A 23220-nucleotide genomic window follows, 5' to 3' on the forward strand; every position below is an offset into this window, starting at 1 on the left:
CCCTCCTCCATAGCTGTCCCGGTTGTGCCTGTCCTTCTCCGTCAGTGCTGGCTGTAGACGGTGTCAGGTCATGGAGGAGCCCGCGGGCGGAGAGTGTCGTGTCCTCTCCATCCAGAGTCATGTAGTCCGGGGATATGTGGGGAACAAGGCGGCCTCATTCCCGCTACAGGTACCGGGGGGTTATATGGGGGATATATAGGGGCTGACAGCGGTATATAGAGGCAGGGGGAGACGGGTATATAGGTGGAGACTGACGGGGTATATAAGGGGGTGCAGGGGATTATTATTTGTGGGGTGTGATGGGCAGGAGACTGCTGGAGGGATCACTACTGTCTATTCCTGGTCAGGCGGTGACATTTTATTTTTTATGTTTTTGTCATATATTTTGGATGTCCAGATAAATGAAATCAAGTGGAATAGGGGCAAGAGGAGGGGGTGGCGCTGGCATAGGGGCAAGAGGAGGGGGTGGTTGGCGCTGGCATAAGGGCAAGAGGAGGGGGTGGTTGGCGCTGGCATAAGGGCAAGAGGAGGGGGTGGGTGGCGCTGGCATAAGGGCAAGAGGAGGGGGTGGTTGGCGCTGGCATAAGGGCAAGAGGAGGGGGTGGGTGGCGCTGGCATAAGGGCAAGAGGATGGGGTGGCGCTGGCATAGGGGCAATATCTGCACCCCCTCCTATACCCCTCATATACCTGCACCCCCTCCTATACCCCTCTCTTACCCGCACCCCCTCCTATACCCCTCTCTTACCCGCACCCCCTCCTATACCCCTCTCTTACCCACACCCCCTCCTATACCCCTTCTATACCTGCACCCCCTCCTATACCCCTCTTATGCAGTGTTGGCCAAAAGTATTGGCCCCCCTGCAGTTCTGTCAGATAATCCTCGGTGTCCCCCAGATAATGATTACAAGCACAAACTCTTTGGTAATATCTTCATTTATTTTGCTTGCAATGAAAAAACACAAAAGAGAATGAAAAAAAAGTCACATCATTGATCATTTTACACAAAACTCCAAAAATGGTGCGGACAGAAGTATTGGCGCCCTCAGCCTAATACTTGGTAGCACAACCTTTAGACACAATAACTGCGCACAACCGCTTCTGGTAACCAGCAATGAGTTTCTTACAAGGCTCTGCTGGAATTTTAGACCCTTCTCGCTCTCTCTCTCTCTCTCTCTTCTTCTCGCTCTCTCTCCCCTTCTCGCTCTCTCTCCCCTTCTCGCTCTCTCTCCCCTTCTCGCTCTCTCTCCCCTTCTCGCTCTCTCTCCCCTTCTCGCTCTCTCTCCCCTTCTCGCTCTCTCTCCCCTTCTCGCTCTCTCTCCCCTTCTCGCTCTCTCTCCCCTTCTCGCTCTCTCTCCCCTTCTCGCTCTCTCTCCCCTTCTCGCTCTCTCTCCCCTTCTCGCTCTCTCTCCCCTTCTCGCTCTCTCTCTCCTTCTCGCTCTCTCTCTCTCTCTCCTCGCTCTCTCTCTCTCCTTCTCGCTCTCTCTCTCTCTCTCTCTCCTTCTCGCTCTCTCTCTCTCCTTCTCGCTCTCTCTCTCTCCTTCTCGCTCTCTCTCTCTCTCTCCTCGCTCTCTCTCTCTCCTTCTCGCTCTCTCTCTCTCTCTCTCTCCTCGCTCTCTCTCTCTCCTTTTCGCTCTCTCTCTCTCCTTCTCGCTCTCTCCCCTTCTCGCTCTCCTTCTCGCTCTCTCTCCCCTTCTCGCTCTTTCTCTCTTTTCTGACATTGCCTCTCTTTTCCTGCAGGTCTTGGGGTTTGAGGTGGACACCATTAATTCAGTGCAGTTCTCCAACCACACAGGTGAGTGCTCTATGTTGGTGGTGCTGGGGCTCTGGTCCATGTAGTGGTGGTGATGGGGCTCTGGTCCATGTAGTGGTGGTGATGGGGATCTCTGGACCTTGTGTTGTGGGTCTCTGGTCCTTGTGGTGGTGGTGTCTCTGGACCTTCTAGAGCAGGGGTCTCAAACTCAATTACCCCGGGGGCTGCTGGAGGTAGAGTCTGGGTGAGGCTGAGCCACATCAGGTTTTCCACAAGCTATGCGCGCCGCAGCAAATTTAGCTCCACCCACTTTTATGTTGACTCCGCCCATTCTCATTCATTTTTCATGTGCCAGTACACAGTATAATCCTCCTACAGTCACCCGTACACTATATGTCCCCACATTATAATGTTCCCTTCCAACTGTCCCACAGAATTAGGTCCCTCTCCTGGTGCCCCAGTTTAAACTAGAGGGGGACATTAAACTCGGGCAGCTGGAAGCAGACATTAAACCGTAGGGGTAGCTGGACGGTGACATTAAACTGGGGGCAACTAGAGGCAGACAGGTCCCCCTATAGCTACTCCCACAGTTTAAGTCCCCCCCCCCCTTCATCTACCCCATTTTATGTTCCCCCCTCCATCTGCCCCCAGGTTCATGTCGTCCCTTCATCTGCCCACAGTTTCATGTTTTCCCTTCATCTGCCCAGTTTCATGTCCGCCCTCCATCTGCCCCCAGTTTCATGTCCCCTCCTCCATCTCTGCCCCCAGTATTACGTTCCCCTTCCATCTCTGCCCCTAGGTTACTGAGAGACACAATGACACACACACACACAGAGACAGACACACACTCTCCATCCTGAATCTCACATTCCCCTCCCCTCTCAGTACCTTTAGACGGCACATCCCTTCACACTAAGACACACTTCCCTAGTCACGTGACATCTGACATCACACACAGGTCCTTCAGTATACAGTAGTACAAGCTTTCCACCGATCACCCATCGACTTTTATCGGTGTTAGAAGAGCGGGGGGGGGGGGAGTGATCGGTGATCGGAGGAAAGTTTGTTAAGTACAACACTAAAGGAACATAGCGGGAGCTAAGTATAAAAGCGGGACTGGGGCAACACGGTGGCTCAGTGGTTAGCACTGCAGTCTTGCAGCGCTGGAGTCCTGGATTTGAATCCTGCCAGGAACGACATCTGCAAGGAGTTTGTATGTTCTCCCTGTGTGTGTGTGGATTCTACAAAGACATACTGATAGGGGAAAAATGTTCATTGTGATCCCTATATGGGACTCACAATCTACATAAAAAAAAGGCAGGACTTTCCCGCTAAATACGGGATGGTTGGGAGCTATTGTCCCTTGGGCCGCAAGTTTGAGACCCCTGTTCTAGAGGGTATCTAGTCCTTCTAGAGGGTATCTGGTCCTTGTAGTGGCAGGGATCTCTGAACCTTCTGGTCTTTGTGTTGGTGGAATTCTCTGATTCATGTGGTGATGAGGTCTCTAGATGTTCTGGAGGGTTTTTGTTCCTGGTGGTGATGAGGGGGGGGGGGGGGTGTTGGACTTTGTGGGGCATTCACAGCACCTTCTGGTGGGTCTCTGGTCCTAGTGGTGTGGGGGCATCTCTGGATCTTCTGGAGGGTCACTGGTCCTCATGATGATGGGGGTTCCCTGGTCCTTGTGGGGGTTTGCTGCACTTTCTGGAGGTCTTGAGGTCTTAAGGTGGTGGGGGTCTTTGGACCTTGGGTAGCAGTTTCTTCTTTGTCTCACGGACATTCTCTTCTCCATTTAAGGGTATGCGCACTGGAAGGGGCAGGTACTAAACGCGGAGGAGCTGCAGGAGGTCTACGAGGGGCTGAAGCTGAATGGGGTCACTCAGTATGACTATGTCCTTACAGGTGACCATGTCATGTGTGCACCCCACCGGACACCTCATGTCACCATCCCTCTGTGTGTGTCATGTGACCGTCCCTCTCTGCCGTGCTCTGTGTGTGATGTATGCTATCTCTCTCCGGTTTCATCACTTCTCCGTGTCTGCCTGCAGGTTATACCCGGGACTCCTCCTTCCTGGCGCGGGTGGTGGATATTGTCCAGGAACTGAAGCGCCAGAACCCACGGCTGGTTTATGGTACAATAGTCGGAAAGAGGGGGTGGTGCTGGGGTATATTCTATTCTATTCGAGGGCGGGGCTGTGACAACGTCTCAGACAGGATATATACAGCTGGTTGTCAGTAGTAATAGATGAATAACTGTAGTATAAAGTGTGCGGATCTCATGCCTTGTATATATAGTATAGTCTGTGATATTACAGGGGTTAAAGGGTTAAGCTCTAACTTTGTTTCCCCCTCAGTCTGCGATCCTGTCTTGGGAGATAAATGGAACGGGGAAGGATCAATGGTAAGATATTTTGTTATTACCTTGCGTGATTTCCTCCTTATCTAGTTGTTTGTGAGAACATTCCCTAATTTGTGGGAATTCCTCCCACTGCACCCTGTCTTGTATGTGTCTGCGCCCTCACATCCGGCCCTCTCTGCTGTGTGTCTGCGCCCTCGCATCCGGCCCTCTCCGCTGTGTGTCTGCGCCCTCACATCCGGCCCTCTCCCTCCTCCCTCTGCACCCTCGCATCCAGCCCTCTCCGCTGTGTGTCTGCGCCCTCACATCTGGCCCTCTCCCTCCTCCCTCTGCGCCCTCGCATCCGGCCCTCTCCGCTGTGTGTCTGCGCCCTCACATCCGGCCCTCTCCCTCCTCCCTCTGCACCCTCGCATCCAGCCCTCTCCGCTGTGTGTCTGCGCCCTCACATCCGGCCCTCTCCCTCCTCCCTCTGCACCCTCGCATCCAGCCCTCTCCGCTGTGTGTCTGCGCCCTCACATCTGGCCCTCTCCCTCCTCCCTCTGCACCATCGCATCCGGCCCTCTCTGCTGTGTGTCTGCGCCCTCGCATCCGGCCCTCTCCGCTGTGTGTCTGCGCCCTCACATCCGGCCCTCTCCCTCCTCCCTCTGCACCATCGCATCCGGCCCTCTCTGCTGTGTGTCTGCACCCTCGCATCCGGCCCTCCTCCCTCTACACCCTCACATCCGGCCCTCCTCCCTCTGCACCCTCACATCCGGCCCTCCTCCCTCTGCACCCTCGCACCGCCTCCCACCTCTCTTCTTTCTTCTCCCTTTAGTACGTTCCGGAGGAGCTCCTTCCCGTCTATAAAGATCTAGTGGTCCCTGTTGCTGATATCATCACTCCAAACCAGTTTGAGGCTGAGTAAGTTCACCTCTATAATCTGGATACAGTGGGACATACTTACCAATAGTCCAACATGGTTCTGTCTATACTTGCGCTAGAAATGATGGTGTACGGCCCAGGGTATGCCCACTACACTTTCCTATAAAAGACTGTAGATGATGGACACTTCTCACCTCCCTCCCTCCTTCCACAGTGACTTGTGTGCAGGTCGCAGGGCATGCCCACTACTGTTCACAGCTCAAACAATATGATCCTTTCCATAAATCTACATAAAGAAGGTTTTGTCTAGAATGCTATTTAGAGGCCATCAAATATAAGAGACTGATAACAAACTCGTCTGGTGATCATAGATCTGCGTCATGCAAAAGACAGAGGAAGTCCTCCTGTTCCCTGGGTGCTTGGGGGCCCCTTGTTCTATACACAGAGTATATCTTACTGATGGGGGCCGGGGGTGCCCCAGTCCAATGAAGCTTTGTGTTTCTTGCTGCTAACATTGGCCTCCGTTCCCCAGGTTGTTGACAGGACGAAAGATCCACACTCAGCAGGATGCAGTACAGGTGAGCAGAGAGAGACCATCAGAAGCTACAATGTCAGCGAGCCTTGTGTCGTGACTGACTCCCATGTTTCCCATCTCTCAGGTCATGGACATGTTACATTCCTTGGGACCAAACACAGTGGTCATCACCAGCTCAGATCTTCCGGCATCCCAGGGCTCAGAATATCTCATTACACTGGGGAGCCAGAGACGAGGTAAAGGATGCGGTGCGACTTGACACTACATCGGTGGTAACTAGTCAGCGGCAAGCATAACTAGTTGTCCACATCCTAACATTAAGGGGGTTCCTGAGAACATAGATGTACATGGTGAGTCTCCTTTGTGTTGTCTCACATTGATAAGTCCTGTCCTGTCATCTCTGCAGTTGCGGCGGATGGGCAGACACAGACACTGAGGATCTGCTTGGAGCTTCCCCGGGTTGATGCAGTATTTGTCGGCACTGGAGACCTATTTGCTGCCATGCTATTGGCCTGGACTCACCATCACCCCAACAATTTTAAGGTACGTTGTGTGACTGCAGCACATGGAGACTGTAAGCTTAGCATCTGCAGCTCTTTACAGGTGACCCTAAAACCTTTCTCCAAAATGTTCCCTAACCATTAATAGGGGAAATTGTTTCTCAGCCCAGCCTCTATGACTGCCGAAAACCAATCTGGTAGATATTACTTGGCGGAAGGGCAACGGCTGCCCCTGCCATGGGAGCCATTCTCTAGAATCAGACAATGTCACTACTGCTTACCCTTTTGCCAAGATATATTTGGCTTGGAAAGCAGTTACACAATCCCACTTCTGACACCAAATGTTCTATGGTGGGAATTATTGCTATGGTTCTCGATTAAGGATATCCAGGCTGTTGTGTATTGTTACGTTGGTGCAATATTTTGTATTGATGTGTTCTGTATTCCAATACCTTTTATATATTACACTGGTACTGCTGACCTTCCTAGGTAGGTGTGGTTCTGTGTACTATACCAAATGCCACTGTATACCTGCAGAGAACTAGTGGGGTCAGATACCACAGGATACCTGCAGAGATCTAGCAGGGTCAGATACCACAGGATACCTGCAGAGATCTAGCAGGGTCAGATACCACAGGATACCTGCAGAGATCTAGCAGGGTCAGATACCACAGGATACCTGCAGAGATCTAGTAGGGTCAGATGCCACAGGATACCTGCAGAGATCTAGCAGGGTCAGATGCCACAGGATACCTGGAGAGATCTAGCGGGGTCAGATGCCACAGGATACCTGCAGAGATCTAGCGGGGTCAGATGCCACAGGATACCTGCAGAGATCTAGCGGGGTCAGATGCCACAGGATACCTGCAGAGATCTAGCAGGGTCAGATGCCACAGGATACCTGCAGAGATCTAGCAGGGTCAGATACCACAGGATACCTGCAGAGATCTAGTAGGGTCAGATGCCACAGGATACCTGCAGAGATCTAGCAGGGTCATATGCCACAGGATACCTGCAGAGATCTAGCGGGGTCAGATGCCACAGGATACCTGGAGAGATCTAGCGGGGTCAGATGCCACAGGATACCTGCAGAGATCTAGCGGGGTCAGATACCACAGGATACCTGCAGAGATCTAGCGGGGTCAGATGCCACAGGATACCTGCAGAGATCTAGCGGGGTCAGATGCCACAGGATACCTGCAGAGATCTAGCGGGGTCAGATACCACAGGATACCTGCAGAGATCTAGCGGGGTCAGATACCACAGGATACCTGCAGAGATCTAGCGGGGTCAGATGCCACAGGATCAAGGAAAAAAGGTATGAATTCAGCATTCAGTCCAGTATGATATTTAAAAACTGTATTACTTTAATAGGCCATCTTAAAAAATTTGAACATATACAGAAACCAGTGAAAAAATAGAAAAACTGACACAGCACTTACATGACAATGGTTACACGAAAAAACAAAAGCCGCCTACGCGTTTCAGGGCCCAAGCCCCTTCCTCATGGCGAAGTGAAAACTGAATGACCTGTGTGGCTATTTATACCTCTCTGAGGTTGGTTGTTAATTATTTTATATTTGCTGCAGTTGTGCAGCAGCCTAGCCACCTTATTCACTACAGCATAATACCACTTTTACAAAAGCAAAAAACATACATTTAACCTTCTACCATTAATACCAATGTGTGTTACAACATAAAACATAAAATAATACATTTAAAATGTGTACCATTTGATTTGTACGTTATTTACTCATTGTATTACATGTCCTTTCTACCTTACTGGTGCGATTACGGAAACTCCTTATACAAACTCCTACGGGCGTATGTTCCTAAATGCTACCTACGGTTCACCATCATCTACCGTTATTGAAGCACTTAGGTTACCTTACTATTTTAGAAATCCCTATTGTCATAGAAGCAATCGCTTTATAGAGATAAAAAAACTATAACTTACTGTGTGTGGTCCCGCATGGTGTGTATGGTTACTATGGTAGCACGTTTGACGTCTGTCATGTGATGTGCTATTCCACGTATAGTACATATTTGCATTTGTTACGAAAGCACCATACATGGAACAGGTTCATTCATTGAAAACAATGTTTGGATACACGGGCTATCTACTTCTAAGAGGTAAGTACAATCACATTATATATATCCGTGAGTAAAAATATATTTAATCACGGCTGCATTCAACTACTTTATGGTATAATCTCAGCTATTTCATCTTTTTTGAAGGAAAAAACTTCACAACCAACTCTACTTATTATTAATTTTACTGATAGAAATATGTTAAATCAGTCTTGTAATTTAACCCCACTGGAAATCTTGTTCCCAATTCTAATATCCAGTGGAATTCCCTTTTCAATAGCCTCCTTTTCCAATCTCCCCCTCTTGCTGGTTTTGCCACTCGTTCTATTGCCCAAAATTGAAATGTTTGGAGGGATCCCTGATGTTGTTGGCTAAAGTGTTTAGATGCACCTGAGATGCTTCCTGTGCTAGTTCTGGTAGCATCTGCTATGTGCTCCGCTATTCTAACTTTTAACATCCGAGTAGTGCATCCTACATAGTACATGTCACATGCACTGCACCATATTATGTATACCACATGATCTGATTTGCAATTCAAAAAACTTCGTATTTGATATCCTTTCTGGGAAATTTTATTGACAAAAGAATTTGTTTTTTTAGCATATTTACATGACTGACATCGCTGTATTCCACATTTGTGGAAACCATTATATGACAGCCATGTTTCCTTATTTTCCGATGTTATTTTTGGAAGATTACTTGGAGAGAGGATGTCTGATAAAGACCTTCCCCTTCTAGATACAAATTTACATCCCTCATTTAAAATTTCTGTTAGGATATCATCCTGGTGAAGTATAGGTAAGTATTTACGTATTATGTTTGTGATTTGTTTATAGTTGTTATTATAATTTGTACAGAAATACATGCCCTTGTGACTCTCCTTGTTGTTATGCTTGTTGTTTTTGGTACTGTCCCTAAGGAGTACAGATCTTTCTTTGTTTGCCATGTGATTTTTTGCTCTATCGAGAGACCAGGTAGGATACCCTCGTTTTCTTAATCTTCCTATTGTATTGTTCATCTCTTTTTCACACGTAACACCATTGGAACATGACCTCTTCACTCTCACCATTTCACCCATAGGGATTGCCTTTATTGTATGAGAGGGATGATTACTAGTGGCATGCAAGACTGTATTGCCATCCTGTGGTTTTCTATAGAGGCTGCTCTCTACCCTGTTACTCTCACCATTGCCTTCCAAACTGATGTCCAAATAATCAACCTTTTTCCCATGAATACTATATGTAAATTTTAAATTCATATGATTTTCATTTATATATTGTATGAATGCTGGCACGACCGCTATATCCCCCGACCACACCAGGAGAAGATCATCTATATAGCGGCCGTACCAGCATATATTAGACGAGAATACATTTGTTTCCGTATAAATGAACAACTCCTCCCACCATGACATATAGATGTTTGCCAATGATGGGGAAAAGCGGGCCCCCATCGGGGCTCCGCATATTTGTAAGTAAAATTGGTCATCAAAGCTGAAGTAATTGTGAGTTAATAAGTACTGTGTCACCATAATAATGTACTCACACAATTCCTCTGAATATTCCGAATATTTATAGAGGTGATGAGATAAAGCAGTAATAGCCAGACCATGTGGTATACACGAATACAGACTACAAACGTCACATGTTAGCCATGTATAATTATTTTGCCATTGGAAGTTCTCAAACTGTTTCAAAACACTTTTGGAATCCCTCAAAAATCCCGGTGCTCTAGATGCTAATGGTTGTAGTAATTCATCCAACCATGAGCAGATGTTTTCATTCAATGATTTCACACCGGATATAATAGGACGTAAGGGTGGAGGTAATATCCCTTTATGTGTTTTCGGCACCCCATAGAACACTGGTACTATAGGGTTATCTGGTATTAAGAATTTACTCTGCTTTTCCAAAATTATGCCTGTATTAACTCCTTCCTCTACTAGATCTGTTAGTTTGGATTTAAAGATAATTGTGGGATCCACCTCCAATCTCTTATATGTTGTGGTGTCCTGTAGGATTTTATGTATTTCTGCCACATAATCTTCCCTATTTAGAACCACCACCTTGCCTCCTTTGTCCGCCCTGCGTATTACCACAGTTTTGTTATTGGCTAGATGTTTCAACGCCACTCGTTCCCTAGATGTTAAATTATCCTTGAAGCGGACCTGCGTTTGTTGATTAGATAGACGTTTAAGATCCCTTTCCACCAAACTTTGAAACGCATCTAGACTAGGTACCCGGGATTTAATTGGGTAGAAGTAAGGGTTTTTATTCTCTATTGCCGTAGTATGTACCTGTCGTGTATTCTCTACATTTTCTAGTTGTTGTAAATTAATCACACTCAGCTGTTCCTTGAACATCAAATTTACATATTCATTTTTATAATTTGGTGTGCTTAATATATCATTAGTGTTACTATCCTTAGTTTCACTATTATCAAAAAAATGGCGTTTTACTGTTAATGACCGCACAAATTTATTGACGTCCAAAAGAGTATCTGTCAAGTTAAAACTTTGAGCTGGTACAAAATTAAGTCCTTTTTCCAGGAGGGATATCATTTCTTTAGACAGAGGAGAAGAAGATAGATTGAGTACAGCCTCATTGGTCAACTTTTCCTCCCCTTCTGGAACCAATGGTAATCGCTGTGCTGCATTGCCAGATCCTGTTATTCCCTCATTCTGCGGGTAAAATATCTTGGCTTCCTTGTTATGTTTTTTGTGTTTTCTTCCCCCTCTATGTTTCCTTTTTTCGTTGTATGTTGTTTGTCGTTTTTTTGCTGTTGAGATGTTTTGTCCTCCAAAAAATCCGACTCTGACGAACTAAACGATACCCTTCTGGAGTTAAAAGAAGTATTTGATGAGTTTCCTGAACGGTTGAATCTTTGTCGTTTTTTCAAAATAGATCTGGGAGTGGATGTTGACGCATGAGTGGAATTCCTCCAGTTGTATACTTGGTTGGTTTCATAATCCACCTTATCTCTATTAAACTTCTTCTGTTTGGTGTTAGTAATATTTTCCTCCAATTGTTGTATCTTTATTTGTAGTTTTGCAAAGCTTTCCGTATAAGTAGCTGTATGTTCATATTTTACCAAATCCATTTTGATTTGTTTAAGTTCCTCTTTGTAATTATCCAGTTTGATTTCTTCTTCCGTAACTATAAGTGACATTAGTTCTAATGAACATTTAGTGAGTACTTGTTCCCACTTAGTGCAGAAGTTCTCATTGAAAATAGTGGTGGGAAACTTCTTTATGCGAAGTCCTCTTGGGATCATTGATTTATCTATATATTTTTTCAAAGTATTAAAGTCCCACCACGTTCTTACTTCCGCTGCCCAAGTGTTGTTTAATTTCCGTAATAACTCTTTGCATTCTCCATTATCTCCATTTGTACTCTTAACTTGGTTAAACATATCATCAAGTTTTTTCGTTCTCACATCCTCCATAGTGTGGGAGTCCATATTTGCGTTAGTCCAAAAATCACCAAAAGGGGAAATTACTTTCTTATAATGTATTATATACTCGTATTAACGTACTCCAATGTAAACAAAAAATCAGAAAATTGAAAAAATGTAAAATATATTTACTTAATCCTTTTAGTGCTGGTCTACTGGTTTCTTTAACACATGGGCCACTATGATGCTATTTTATTGGAATTGTTCATATTCTTAGCATACAATTGCATGTATGAGCAGAAACACCCTCCTTCAGGCACGTGAAAAAACCGGATACCATAAATACTAGAAAAATACTTCACAGCCCTAGGTGTTGTTTTACGTGGACCCAAAGTGTACGCAGGAAAAATTATTCCATATACTGGCACTGTTGCACGAACAACCTGAAACCCTGCCGGTGCAGGTATCTATCCAACAGTCCCAAGGAAAAAAGGTATGAATTCAGCATTCAGTCCAGTATGATATTTAAAAACTGTATTACTTTAATAGGCCATCTTAAAAAATTTGAACATATACAGAAACCAGTGAAAAAATAGAAAAACTGACACAGCACTTACATGACAATGGTTACACGAAAAAACAAAAGCCGCCTACGCGTTTCAGGGCCCAAGCCCCTTCCTCATGGCGAAGTGAAAACTGAATGACCTGTGTGGCTATTTATACCTCTCTGAGGTTGGTTGTTAATTATTTTATATTTGCTGCAGTTGTGCAGCAGCCTAGCCACCTTATTCACTACAGCATAATACCACTTTTACAAAAGCAAAAAACATACATTTAACCTTCTACCATTAATACCAATGTGTGTTACAACATAAAACATAAAATAATACATTTAAAATGTGTACCATTTGATTTGTACGTTATTTACTCATTGTATTACATGTCCTTTCTACCTTACTGGTGCGATTACGGAAACTCCTTATACAAACTCCTACGGGCGTATGTTCCTAAATGCTACCTACGGTTCACCATCATCTACCGTTATTGAAGCACTTAGGTTACCTTACTATTTTAGAAATCCCTATTGTCATAGAAGCAATCGCTTTATAGAGATAAAAAAACTATAACTTACTGTGTGTGGTCCCGCATGGTGTGTATGGTTACTATGGTAGCACGTTTGACGTCTGTCATGTGATGTGCTATTCCACGTATAGTACATATTTGCATTTGTTACGAAAGCACCATACATGGAACAGGTTCATTCATTGAAAACAATGTTTGGATACACGGGCTATCTACTTCTAAGAGGTAAGTACAATCACATTATATATATCCGTGAGTAAAAATATTTTTACTCACGGATATATATAATGTGATTGTACTTACCTCTTAGAAGTAGATAGCCCGTGTATCCAAACATTGTTTTCAATGAATGAACCTGTTCCATGTATGGTGCTTTCGTAACAAATGCAAATATGTACTATACGTGGAATAGCACATCACATGACAGACGTCAAACGTGCTACCATAGTAACCATACACACCATGCGGGACCACACACAGTAAGTTATAGTTTTTTTATCTCTATAAAGCGATTGCTTCTATGACAATAGGGATTTCTAAAATAGTAAGGTAACCTAAGTGCTTCAATAACGGTAGATGATGGTGAACCGTAGGTAGCATTTAGGAACATACGCCCGTAGGAGTTTGTATAAGGAGTTTCCGTAATCGCACCAGTAAGGTAGAAAGGACATGTAATACAATGAGTAAATAACGTACAAATCAAATGGTACACATTTTAAATGTATTATTTTATGTTTTATGTTGTAACACACATTGGTATTAATGGTAGAAGGTTAAATGTATGTTTTTTGCTTTTGTAAAAGTGGTATTATGCTGTAGTGAATAAGGTGGCTAGGCTGCTGCACAACTGCAGCAAATATAAAATAATTAACAACCAACCTCAGAGAGGTATAAATAGCCACACAGGTCATTCAGTTTTCACTTCGCCATGAGGAAGGGGCTTGGGCCCTGAAACGCGTAGGCGGCTTTTGTTTTTTCGTGTAACCATTGTCATGTAAGTGCTGTGTCAGTTTTTCTATTTTTTCACTGGTTTCTGTATATGTTCAAATTTTTTAAGATGGCCTATTAAAGTAATACAGTTTTTAAATATCATACTGGACTGAATGCTGAATTCATACCTTTTTTCCTTGGGACTGTTGGATAGATACCTGCACCGGCAGGGTTTCAGGTTGTTCGTGCAACAGTGCCAGTATATGGAATAATTTTTCCTGCGTACACTTTGGGTCCACGTAAAACAACACCTAGGGCTGTGAAGTATTTTTCTAGTATTTATGGTATCCGGTTTTTTCACGTGCCTGAAGGAGGGTGTTTCTGCTCATACATGCAATTGTATGCTAAGAATATGAACAATTCCAATAAAATAGCATCATAGTGGCCCATGTGTTAAAGAAACCAGTAGACCAGCACTAAAAGGATTAAGTAAATATATTTTACATTTTTTCAATTTTCTGATTTTTTGTTTACATTGGAGTACGTTAATACGAGTATATAATACATTATAAGAAAGTAATTTCCCCTTTTGGTGATTTTTGGACTAACGCAAATATGGACTCCCACACTATGGAGGATGTGAGAACGAAAAAACTTGATGATATGTTTAACCAAGTTAAGAGTACAAATGGAGATAATGGAGAATGCAAAGAGTTATTACGGAAATTAAACAACACTTGGGCAGCGGAAGTAAGAACGTGGTGGGACTTTAATACTTTGAAAAAATATATAGATAAATCAATGATCCCAAGAGGACTTCGCATAAAGAAGTTTCCCACCACTATTTTCAATGAGAACTTCTGCACTAAGTGGGAACAAGTACTCACTAAATGTTCATTAGAACTAATGTCACTTATAGTTACGGAAGAAGAAATCAAACTGGATAATTACAAAGAGGAACTTAAACAAATCAAAATGGATTTGGTAAAATATGAACATACAGCTACTTATACGGAAAGCTTTGCAAAACTACAAATAAAGATACAACAATTGGAGGAAAATATTACTAACACCAAACAGAAGAAGTTTAATAGAGATAAGGTGGATTATGAAACCAACCAAGTATACAACTGGAGGAATTCCACTCATGCGTCAACATCCACTCCCAGATCTATTTTGAAAAAACGACAAAGATTCAACCGTTCAGGAAACTCATCAAATACTTCTTTTAACTCCAGAAGGGTATCGTTTAGTTCGTCAGAGTCGGATTTTTTGGAGGACAAAACATCTCAACAGCAAAAAAACGACAAACAACATACAACGAAAAAAGGAAACATAGAGGGGGAAGAAAACACAAAAAACATAACAAGGAAGCCAAGATATTTTACCCGCAGAATGAGGGAATAACAGGATCTGGCAATGCAGCACAGCGATTACCATTGGTTCCAGAAGGGGAGGAAAAGTTGACCAATGAGGCTGTACTCAATCTATCTTCTTCTCCTCTGTCTAAAGAAATGATATCCCTCCTGGAAAAAGGACTTAATTTTGTACCAGCTCAAAGTTTCAACTTGACAGATACTCTTTTGGACGTCAATAAATTTGTGCGGTCATTAACAGTAAAACGCCATTTTTTTGATAATAGTGAAACTAAGGATAGTAACACTAATGATATATTAAGCACACCAAATTATAAAAATGAATATGTAAATTTGATGTTCAAGGAACAGCTGAGTGTGATTAATTTACAACAACTAGAAAATGTAGAGAATACACGACAGGTACATACTACGGCAATAGAGAATAAAAACCCTTACTTCTACCCAATTAAATCCCGGGTACCTAGTCTAGATGCGTTTCAAAGTTTGGTGGAAAGGGATCTTAAACGTCTATCTAATCAACAAACGCAGGTCCGCTTCAAGGATAATTTAACATCTAGGGAACGAGTGGCGTTGAAACATCTAGCCAATAACAAAACTGTGGTAATACGCAGGGCGGACAAAGGAGGCAAGGTGGTGGTTCTAAATAGGGAAGATTATGTGGCAGAAATACATAAAATCCTACAGGACACCACAACATATAAGAGATTGGAGGTGGATCCCACAATTATCTTTAAATCCAAACTAACAGATCTAGTAGAGGAAGGAGTTAATACAGGCATAATTTTGGAAAAGCAGAGTAAATTCTTAATACCAGATAACCCTATAGTACCAGTGTTCTATGGGGTGCCGAAAACACATAAAGGGATATTACCTCCACCCTTACGTCCTATTATATCCGGTGTGAAATCATTGAATGAAAACATCTGCTCATGGTTGGATGAATTACTACAACCATTAGCATCTAGAGCACCGGGATTTTTGAGGGATTCCAAAAGTGTTTTGAAACAGTTTGAGAACTTCCAATGGCAAAATAATTATACATGGCTAACATGTGACGTTTGTAGTCTGTATTCGTGTATACCACATGGTCTGGCTATTACTGCTTTATCTCATCACCTCTATAAATATTCGGAATATTCAGAGGAATTGTGTGAGTACATTATTATGGTGACACAGTACTTATTAACTCACAATTACTTCAGCTTTGATGACCAATTTTACTTACAAATATGCGGAGCCCCGATGGGGGCCCGCTTTTCCCCATCATTGGCAAACATCTATATGTCATGGTGGGAGGAGTTGTTCATTTATACGGAAACAAATGTATTCTCGTCTAATATATGCTGGTACGGCCGCTATATAGATGATCTTCTCCTGGTGTGGTCGGGGGATATAGCGGTCGTGCCAGCATTCATACAATATATAAATGAAAATCATATGAATTTAAAATTTACATATAGTATTCATGGGAAAAAGGTTGATTATTTGGACATCAGTTTGGAAGGCAATGGTGAGAGTAACAGGGTAGAGAGCAGCCTCTATAGAAAACCACAGGATGGCAATACAGTCTTGCATGCCACTAGTAATCATCCCTCTCATACAATAAAGGCAATCCCTATGGGTGAAATGGTGAGAGTGAAGAGGTCATGTTCCAATGGTGTTACGTGTGAAAAAGAGATGAACAATACAATAGGAAGATTAAGAAAACGAGGGTATCCTACCTGGTCTCTCGATAGAGCAAAAAATCACATGGCAAACAAAGAAAGATCTGTACTCCTTAGGGACAGTACCAAAAACAACAAGCATAACAACAAGGAGAGTCACAAGGGCATGTATTTCTGTACAAATTATAATAACAACTATAAACAAATCACAAACATAATACGTAAATACTTACCTATACTTCACCAGGATGATATCCTAACAGAAATTTTAAATGAGGGATGTAAATTTGTATCTAGAAGGGGAAGGTCTTTATCAGACATCCTCTCTCCAAGTAATCTTCCAAAAATAACATCGGAAAATAAGGAAACATGGCTGTCATATAATGGTTTCCACAAATGTGGAATACAGCGATGTCAGTCATGTAAATATGCTAAAAAAACAAATTCTTTTGTCAATAAAATTTCCCAGAAAGGATATCAAATACGAAGTTTTTTGAATTGCAAATCAGATCATGTGGTATACATAATATGGTGCAGTGCATGTGACATGTACTATGTAGGATGCACTACTCGGATGTTAAAAGTTAGAATAGCGGAGCACATAGCAGATGCTACCAGAACTAGCACAGGAAGCATCTCAGGTGCATCTAAACACTTTAGCCAACAACATCAGGGATCCCTCCAAACATTTCAATTTTGGGCAATAGAACGAGTGGCAAAACCAGCAAGAGGGGGAGATTGGAAAAGGAGGCTATTGAAAAGGGAATTCCACTGGATATTAGAATTGGGAACAAGATTTCCAGTGGGGTTAAATTACAAGACTGATTTAACATATTTCTATCAGTAAAATTAATAATAAGTAGAGTTGGTTGTGAAGTTTTTTCCTTCAAAAAAGATGAAATAGCTGAGATTATACCATAAAGTAGTTGAATGCAGCCGTGATTAAATATATTTTTACTCACGGATATATATAATGTGATTGTACTTACCTCTTAGAAGTAGATAGCCCGTGTATCCAAACATTGTTTTCAATGAATGAACCTGTTCCATGTATGGTGCTTTCGTAACAAATGCAAATATGTACTATACGTGGAATAGCACATCACATGACAGACGTCAAACGTGCTACCATAGTAACCATACACACCATGCGGGACCACACACAGTAAGTTATAGTTTTTTTATCTCTATAAAGCGATTGCTTCTATGACAATAGGGATTTCTAAAATAGTAAGGTAACCTAAGTGCTTCAATAACGGTAGATGATGGTGAACCGTAGGTAGCATTTAGGAACATACGCCCGTAGGAGTTTGTATAAGGAGTTTCCGTAATCGCACCAGTAAGGTAGAAAGGACATGTAATACAATGAGTAAATAACGTACAAATCAAATGGTACACATTTTAAATGTATTATTTTATGTTTTATGTTGTAACACACATTGGTATTAATGGTAGAAGGTTAAATGTATGTTTTTTGCTTTTGTAAAAGTGGTATTATGCTGTAGTGAATAAGGTGGCTAGGCTGCTGCACAACTGCAGCAAATATAAAATAATTAACAACCAACCTCAGAGAGGTATAAATAGCCACACAGGTCATTCAGTTTTCACTTCGCCATGAGGAAGGGGCTTGGGCCCTGAAACGCGTAGGCGGCTTTTGTTTTTTCGTGTAACCATTGTCATGTAAGTGCTGTGTCAGTTTTTCTATTTTTTCACTGGTTTCTGTATATGTTCAAATTTTTTAAGATGGCCTATTAAAGTAATACAGTTTTTAAATATCATACTGGACTGAATGCTGAATTCATACCTTTTTTCCTTGGGACTGTTGGATAGATACCTGCACCGGCAGGGTTTCAGGTTGTTCGTGCAACAGTGCCAGTATATGGAATAATTTTTCCTGCGTACACTTTGGGTCCACGTAAAACAACACCTAGGGCTGTGAAGTATTTTTCTAGTATAGATGCCACAGGATACCTGGAGAGATCTAGCGGGGTCAGATGCCACAGGATACCTGCAGAGATCTAGCGGGGTCAGATACCACAGGATACCTGCAGAGATCTAGCGGGGTCAGATACCACAGGATACCTGCAGAGGTCTAGCGGGGTCAGATACCACAGGATACCTGCAGAGATCTAGCGGGGTCAGATACCACCGGATACCTGCAGAGATCTAGTGGGGTTCAGGCTTTGATGGTGAGGGGGCAGACACAATATTAGGCAGATGTGTACATATTTAGTACATCTCTTATTGTCATCCACTGACTTTCCCTGCTCCTTATTACTGTGTTTGCAGCTGGCGTGTGAGAAGACAGTTTCTGCGATGCAGCTTGTACTACAGAGAACGATCACCAGTGCACGCAGTGAGTCTCAGCAGTCGTCTGTGTGTGCAGGGGGTGGAAGGGGCTACATCGTGGGCAGAGGTCTATTCATGAATGCCTAAGGTGAGATGTGGGGGGAGCAGTTTTGATTGTTGTCTCATTGCAGCTCTGGCGGGTCCTGGGCTGAGACCATCATATGCTCAGCTGGAACTCCGAATGGTGCAGAGCAGAAAGGACATTGAGAACCCGGAGCTGATCATTCGAGCCACTGTGCTGTAAAGCTTGGCTATCAAGAAACCTTGGGACCAATGTAGAGACTCCAGTCCTAACCCACAGTGAGACCCTAGGCCCCAGCACAAGAGAGCAGCCCCTGGACCAAGAGAAGCTCTACCTATGTCAGGAAGGGGCAACCTCCAGGCTCTCCGAGCCCTCTGCAGCTTCATGAGGCCATCCTTCCTATGTGCCAAATGCTCACCAGCAACTTGCAAGAAGCCAGAGTCCATCCTGACAATCCTACCCCCTCCTGCAGGGGTCTCCTGCTCTCATGATTTTCTTTCCCATCCTGGCGCTCTTGCGTTCTGGGGGGTCTGATTTGTGGATGATCAGGGTCTAATCTGTGCGTTGCGATGCAGGATGTTTTCATCTGTCAGAACATGTTGGTTGTGATTTTAACTGCACATAGATAATAAAATGCTAATTGTGTTCTAGATGACTCCTGGCAGCAGACACCTCTATGGCTGACCCTTGTGAGGGCGCTATAGAGGAGACTGCAGCGATGCTGACCTGGAGACCTCCACGCTACGCCTGTCTGTATTGTGCTGTCTGTTCACCTGTATGAGGCTTTATTTGGGATTGTCTGTCGTGGAGCCACTCTGCAGACTGGAACGTATGTGTAACTCCAGCACTGTCAATCACCTCCGTGCCCTGGGGCACTATCTTCTGCCAGATGTCCATCTCTTCTGTCTCATGGTGCCTCACCGTTGTCTTCCTTGTACTTATCATCTTTGATGACCCCTTCCCTGTTATCTAGGGGTGCTTGAAAGTCTGTGAATTCTTTGGAATTTTCTATATTTCTGCAAAATTATTCAGTATGACATATCTGTGAATAGTAAAAGTATGTGACCCCTTTACTGTCAGTATCTGGTATGACCTCTTGTACGATAATAGATGGACATCAGCTTGGAGGGATTTCAGCCCATTCCTTCATATAAAATGGCTTCAACTCTGTTACGTTGGTGGGTTTCCGCCCATGAACTACTGACCACAACGCTGCTGTGTTGGTTGTTGGCTACCCCAAAACTTTACAACCCTTCTGTGGTAGAGTAGCTAGTGTCCTTCTGGTCATTGTCTTGATGTACGACAGATGTTCTCTTGAGATCCAGCTGAGGAACAGATGTCTTGGTCCAGATGCAGCAGATCCGGCCTCTATCATGATGGTACCAGCGCCGGGTGTCACGTGTGGGATGAGCTTTTTATGCCAAATGTAGGTTTTTGTTTCTTCCGCTGCTTCTCATTTAAACCAAGATCAACAGTGATACCTCTCCAGACCTTCACTTCGAGAAAACTCCACCCCACAACTTACAGACTGACTTTTTTTTTCTGGATCTTCCAGCCTATAAGAAAACCACTCAATTATCCAACCAACGACTTTCAGCAAATTTTTCAGTGGGAACCTCTGAATAGAGCACACATTGGACTGACTTACCATGTGAGCGGACACCATGGCCGCCAAATCTCTGCTGTATTATACAATGACCGTGGGCATTAAGGCCCCCGGGCCTCAGTCAAAGTTTTGACCAAGGCGCCATTTTGTTGGAGAACGCTAGCCCTCGGAACGTGATCTGGGGCCAGAGTTTCGCAGTCGTGACAGCTAGCTTTACGCAGCCTGTCATAGAAATCCTGATATTTTGTAATGCACTGCATTAGTGCTCAGACCCTGTGAGGATCAGTACCCCTAGGGGGTCTAATAAGTGAAATTAAAAAAAAAAAAGTAAAAAAAAATAAATAAAAAATAAAGAATTAATTCAAACCGCCCCCCCTCCTTTCCCTAGAATACATATAAAAGTGAAAACAAACTATGAAGTATCTACACATTAGGTATCCCTGTGTCCGAAACGGCCTGTTCTAGAAATCTATAAAAATTATTTTTTATTTTTCCCATAGGTGAACAGCGTAGCCAGAAAAAAAAAATCAAAAGTGCCAAACTGCTTTTTTTTTTTCCTTTGATAAACATTTTAATAAAAAGTGATGTAGACGTTCCCTGAAATTGTACACCTGGCCCTACAAAAAAAGACGCTCCATGCATCTCAAAAAAGTTACAAGTTGTTTGTTTTTTTGCAAAGCTTTAGATTTTTAAGGGTTAATATGTAAATAAAACAAATTTTCTATCCCCAGAATCATACAGAAACCTAGAATGCAGGTGACCTCCTATAGAATGCAGGTAACCTCATATAGAATACATGGGAGCTTTGACACTCCTGGAGCAGGTCTTGAACTTTATCCATTTCTACACAATGGGACTGTGGATTGGTTTAGTCCGGACTCTTTAGAGATGGTTTTATGACTTTCTTCACCCTGTTGAGTTTCAGCAGTTCTCCTCCTGAGGTCCTCAGGAATCTTATGTTCAGGCCATGATGCACTGCACAAATGTGTTGTGAAGATCAGACTTTGATAGATCACTGTTCGCCCGATCAAACTTGGTTGTCATCCCATTGATTGAAAAAAAGAAAAACTTTGCATTTTCTGCTAATCCTAAAGGTTCACAAACCTTCGAACCTGGATCATTTTCTTCTATCCATTACCAGGTCTAATATTTCTGACTCGTTCCTGTGACTTGCTTCTCTTTATCTACTTTCAGGACTCAAAAATTCTGAAGGGTTTACAAACTTTCAGGCACCACTTGGAGACCCCCCACCATTCCCTTTGTTTGGTGACCTCCCCCACTCTTCCCTATAAATATCTTTCATGATTTACAGCCCTCCCCCACCACCATACCCTGTACATATCATATCCAGTAGCCTCCAAAACCTTCCCCATACATATAACCTCTGGTAAACCCACCGCCCTTCCACGTACATATCATCTCTGGTGACCCCCTTCCCTGTACATATCATCTCTGGTGACATCTTCCCCGGACGTATCATCTCTGGTGACCTCTTCCCCGGACATATCATCTCTGGTGACATCTTCCCTGTACATATCATGTCTGGTGACCCCTTCCCCGTACATATCATCTCTGGTGACCCCTACCCCAGACATATCATCTCTGGTGACCCCCTTCCCCGTACATATCATGTCTGGTGACCCCTTCCCCGTACATATCATCTCTGGTGACCCCTACCCCAGACATATCATCTCTGGTGACCCCTTCCCCGTACATATCATCTCTGGTGACCCCTACCCCAGACATATCATCTCTGGTGACCCCTTCCCCGTACATATCATCTCTGGTGACCCCTTCCCCGTACATATCATCTCTGTTGACCCCTTCTCCGTACAAATCATCTCTGTTGACATCTTCCCGTACATATCAACTTTGCTAACCCCTTCTTCGTACATATCATCTCTGGTGACCCCTTCCCCGTACATATCATCTCTGTTGACATCTTCCCCGTACATATCATCTCTGGTGACATCTTCCCGTACATATCATCTCTGGTGACCCCATGTTGCGCCATACTGTGTTCCATGTAGTGCTCCAGGCTGACATGGTCCTTGCTCTTCCCTCTCCACCACAGCTGTCCAGGTCTCCAGTCTTGTAGTCACCACAATAAGCACAAGGTTTCATAACATCCATCATAAGCCGCTCACCCTCACCTTTTCCGTATACGGCCCCACCTATTCTCCAAAATAACATCACTGTGTCTCATTCTCGCTGTCTGGATTGTTTTTTAATGTGCCTTCGATTTAACCCTTACAGCTGCCCCAGCCCTCCTGTTCTAACCGTGCTATACCTGAACGAAATCTGAACAAACTGTCTGTATCTTGTATGTGATCTGTGCTCTTCAGAGAATCGTCTGTATGACATCCAATATGGCCACCATGGTTCAATAAACTGCCACACACTATTATCTGCAGCTTGATCTTATTACACCAATATAACATATATAGACTCTATGATGGAGAGCGCACACAACCCGGAACTGAGCAAGATTGTGGGCTGTTTGTGATTGATACGGTTACAGATGTGTGAATGAGGCCTTACTAATGTGAGTTTGAGGTAATTCTATAACACCAATGCTGAATCACAGTCACGTGGAGACTCGACGGCCACATTGAAGTTTCTTCTAGCGCTACTGATGGTAAGTTTTGAGCTACAGGTTAAGTCCAGAAGATCACATGGGGGTTGTCGATAATCTTATGGCTT

At 43.6% G+C, this 23220-nt stretch overlaps 1 protein-coding gene across 1 annotated transcript; it reads left to right on the plus strand.

The window, feature by feature from the left end:
- Positions 1 to 22916, plus strand: PDXK (pyridoxal kinase). Its single transcript, XM_075263406.1, has 11 exons — positions 1 to 169; positions 1739 to 1793; positions 3546 to 3650; positions 3797 to 3880; positions 4103 to 4149; positions 4919 to 5004; positions 5498 to 5543; positions 5625 to 5736; positions 5907 to 6043; positions 18830 to 18896; positions 19021 to 22916. The coding sequence occupies exons 1-11, from the start codon at positions 71 to 73 to the stop codon at positions 19131 to 19133; spliced, it is 951 nt and encodes a 316-aa protein (XP_075119507.1). The 5' UTR covers positions 1 to 70; the 3' UTR covers positions 19134 to 22916.
- The last annotated feature ends 304 nt before the right edge of the window (positions 22917 to 23220 follow it).

The sequence above is a fragment of the Leptodactylus fuscus genome, chromosome 2 (assembly GCF_031893055.1).
Source record: "Leptodactylus fuscus isolate aLepFus1 chromosome 2, aLepFus1.hap2, whole genome shotgun sequence".
In the NCBI taxonomy this organism is placed as follows: domain Eukaryota; kingdom Metazoa; phylum Chordata; class Amphibia; order Anura; family Leptodactylidae; genus Leptodactylus; species Leptodactylus fuscus.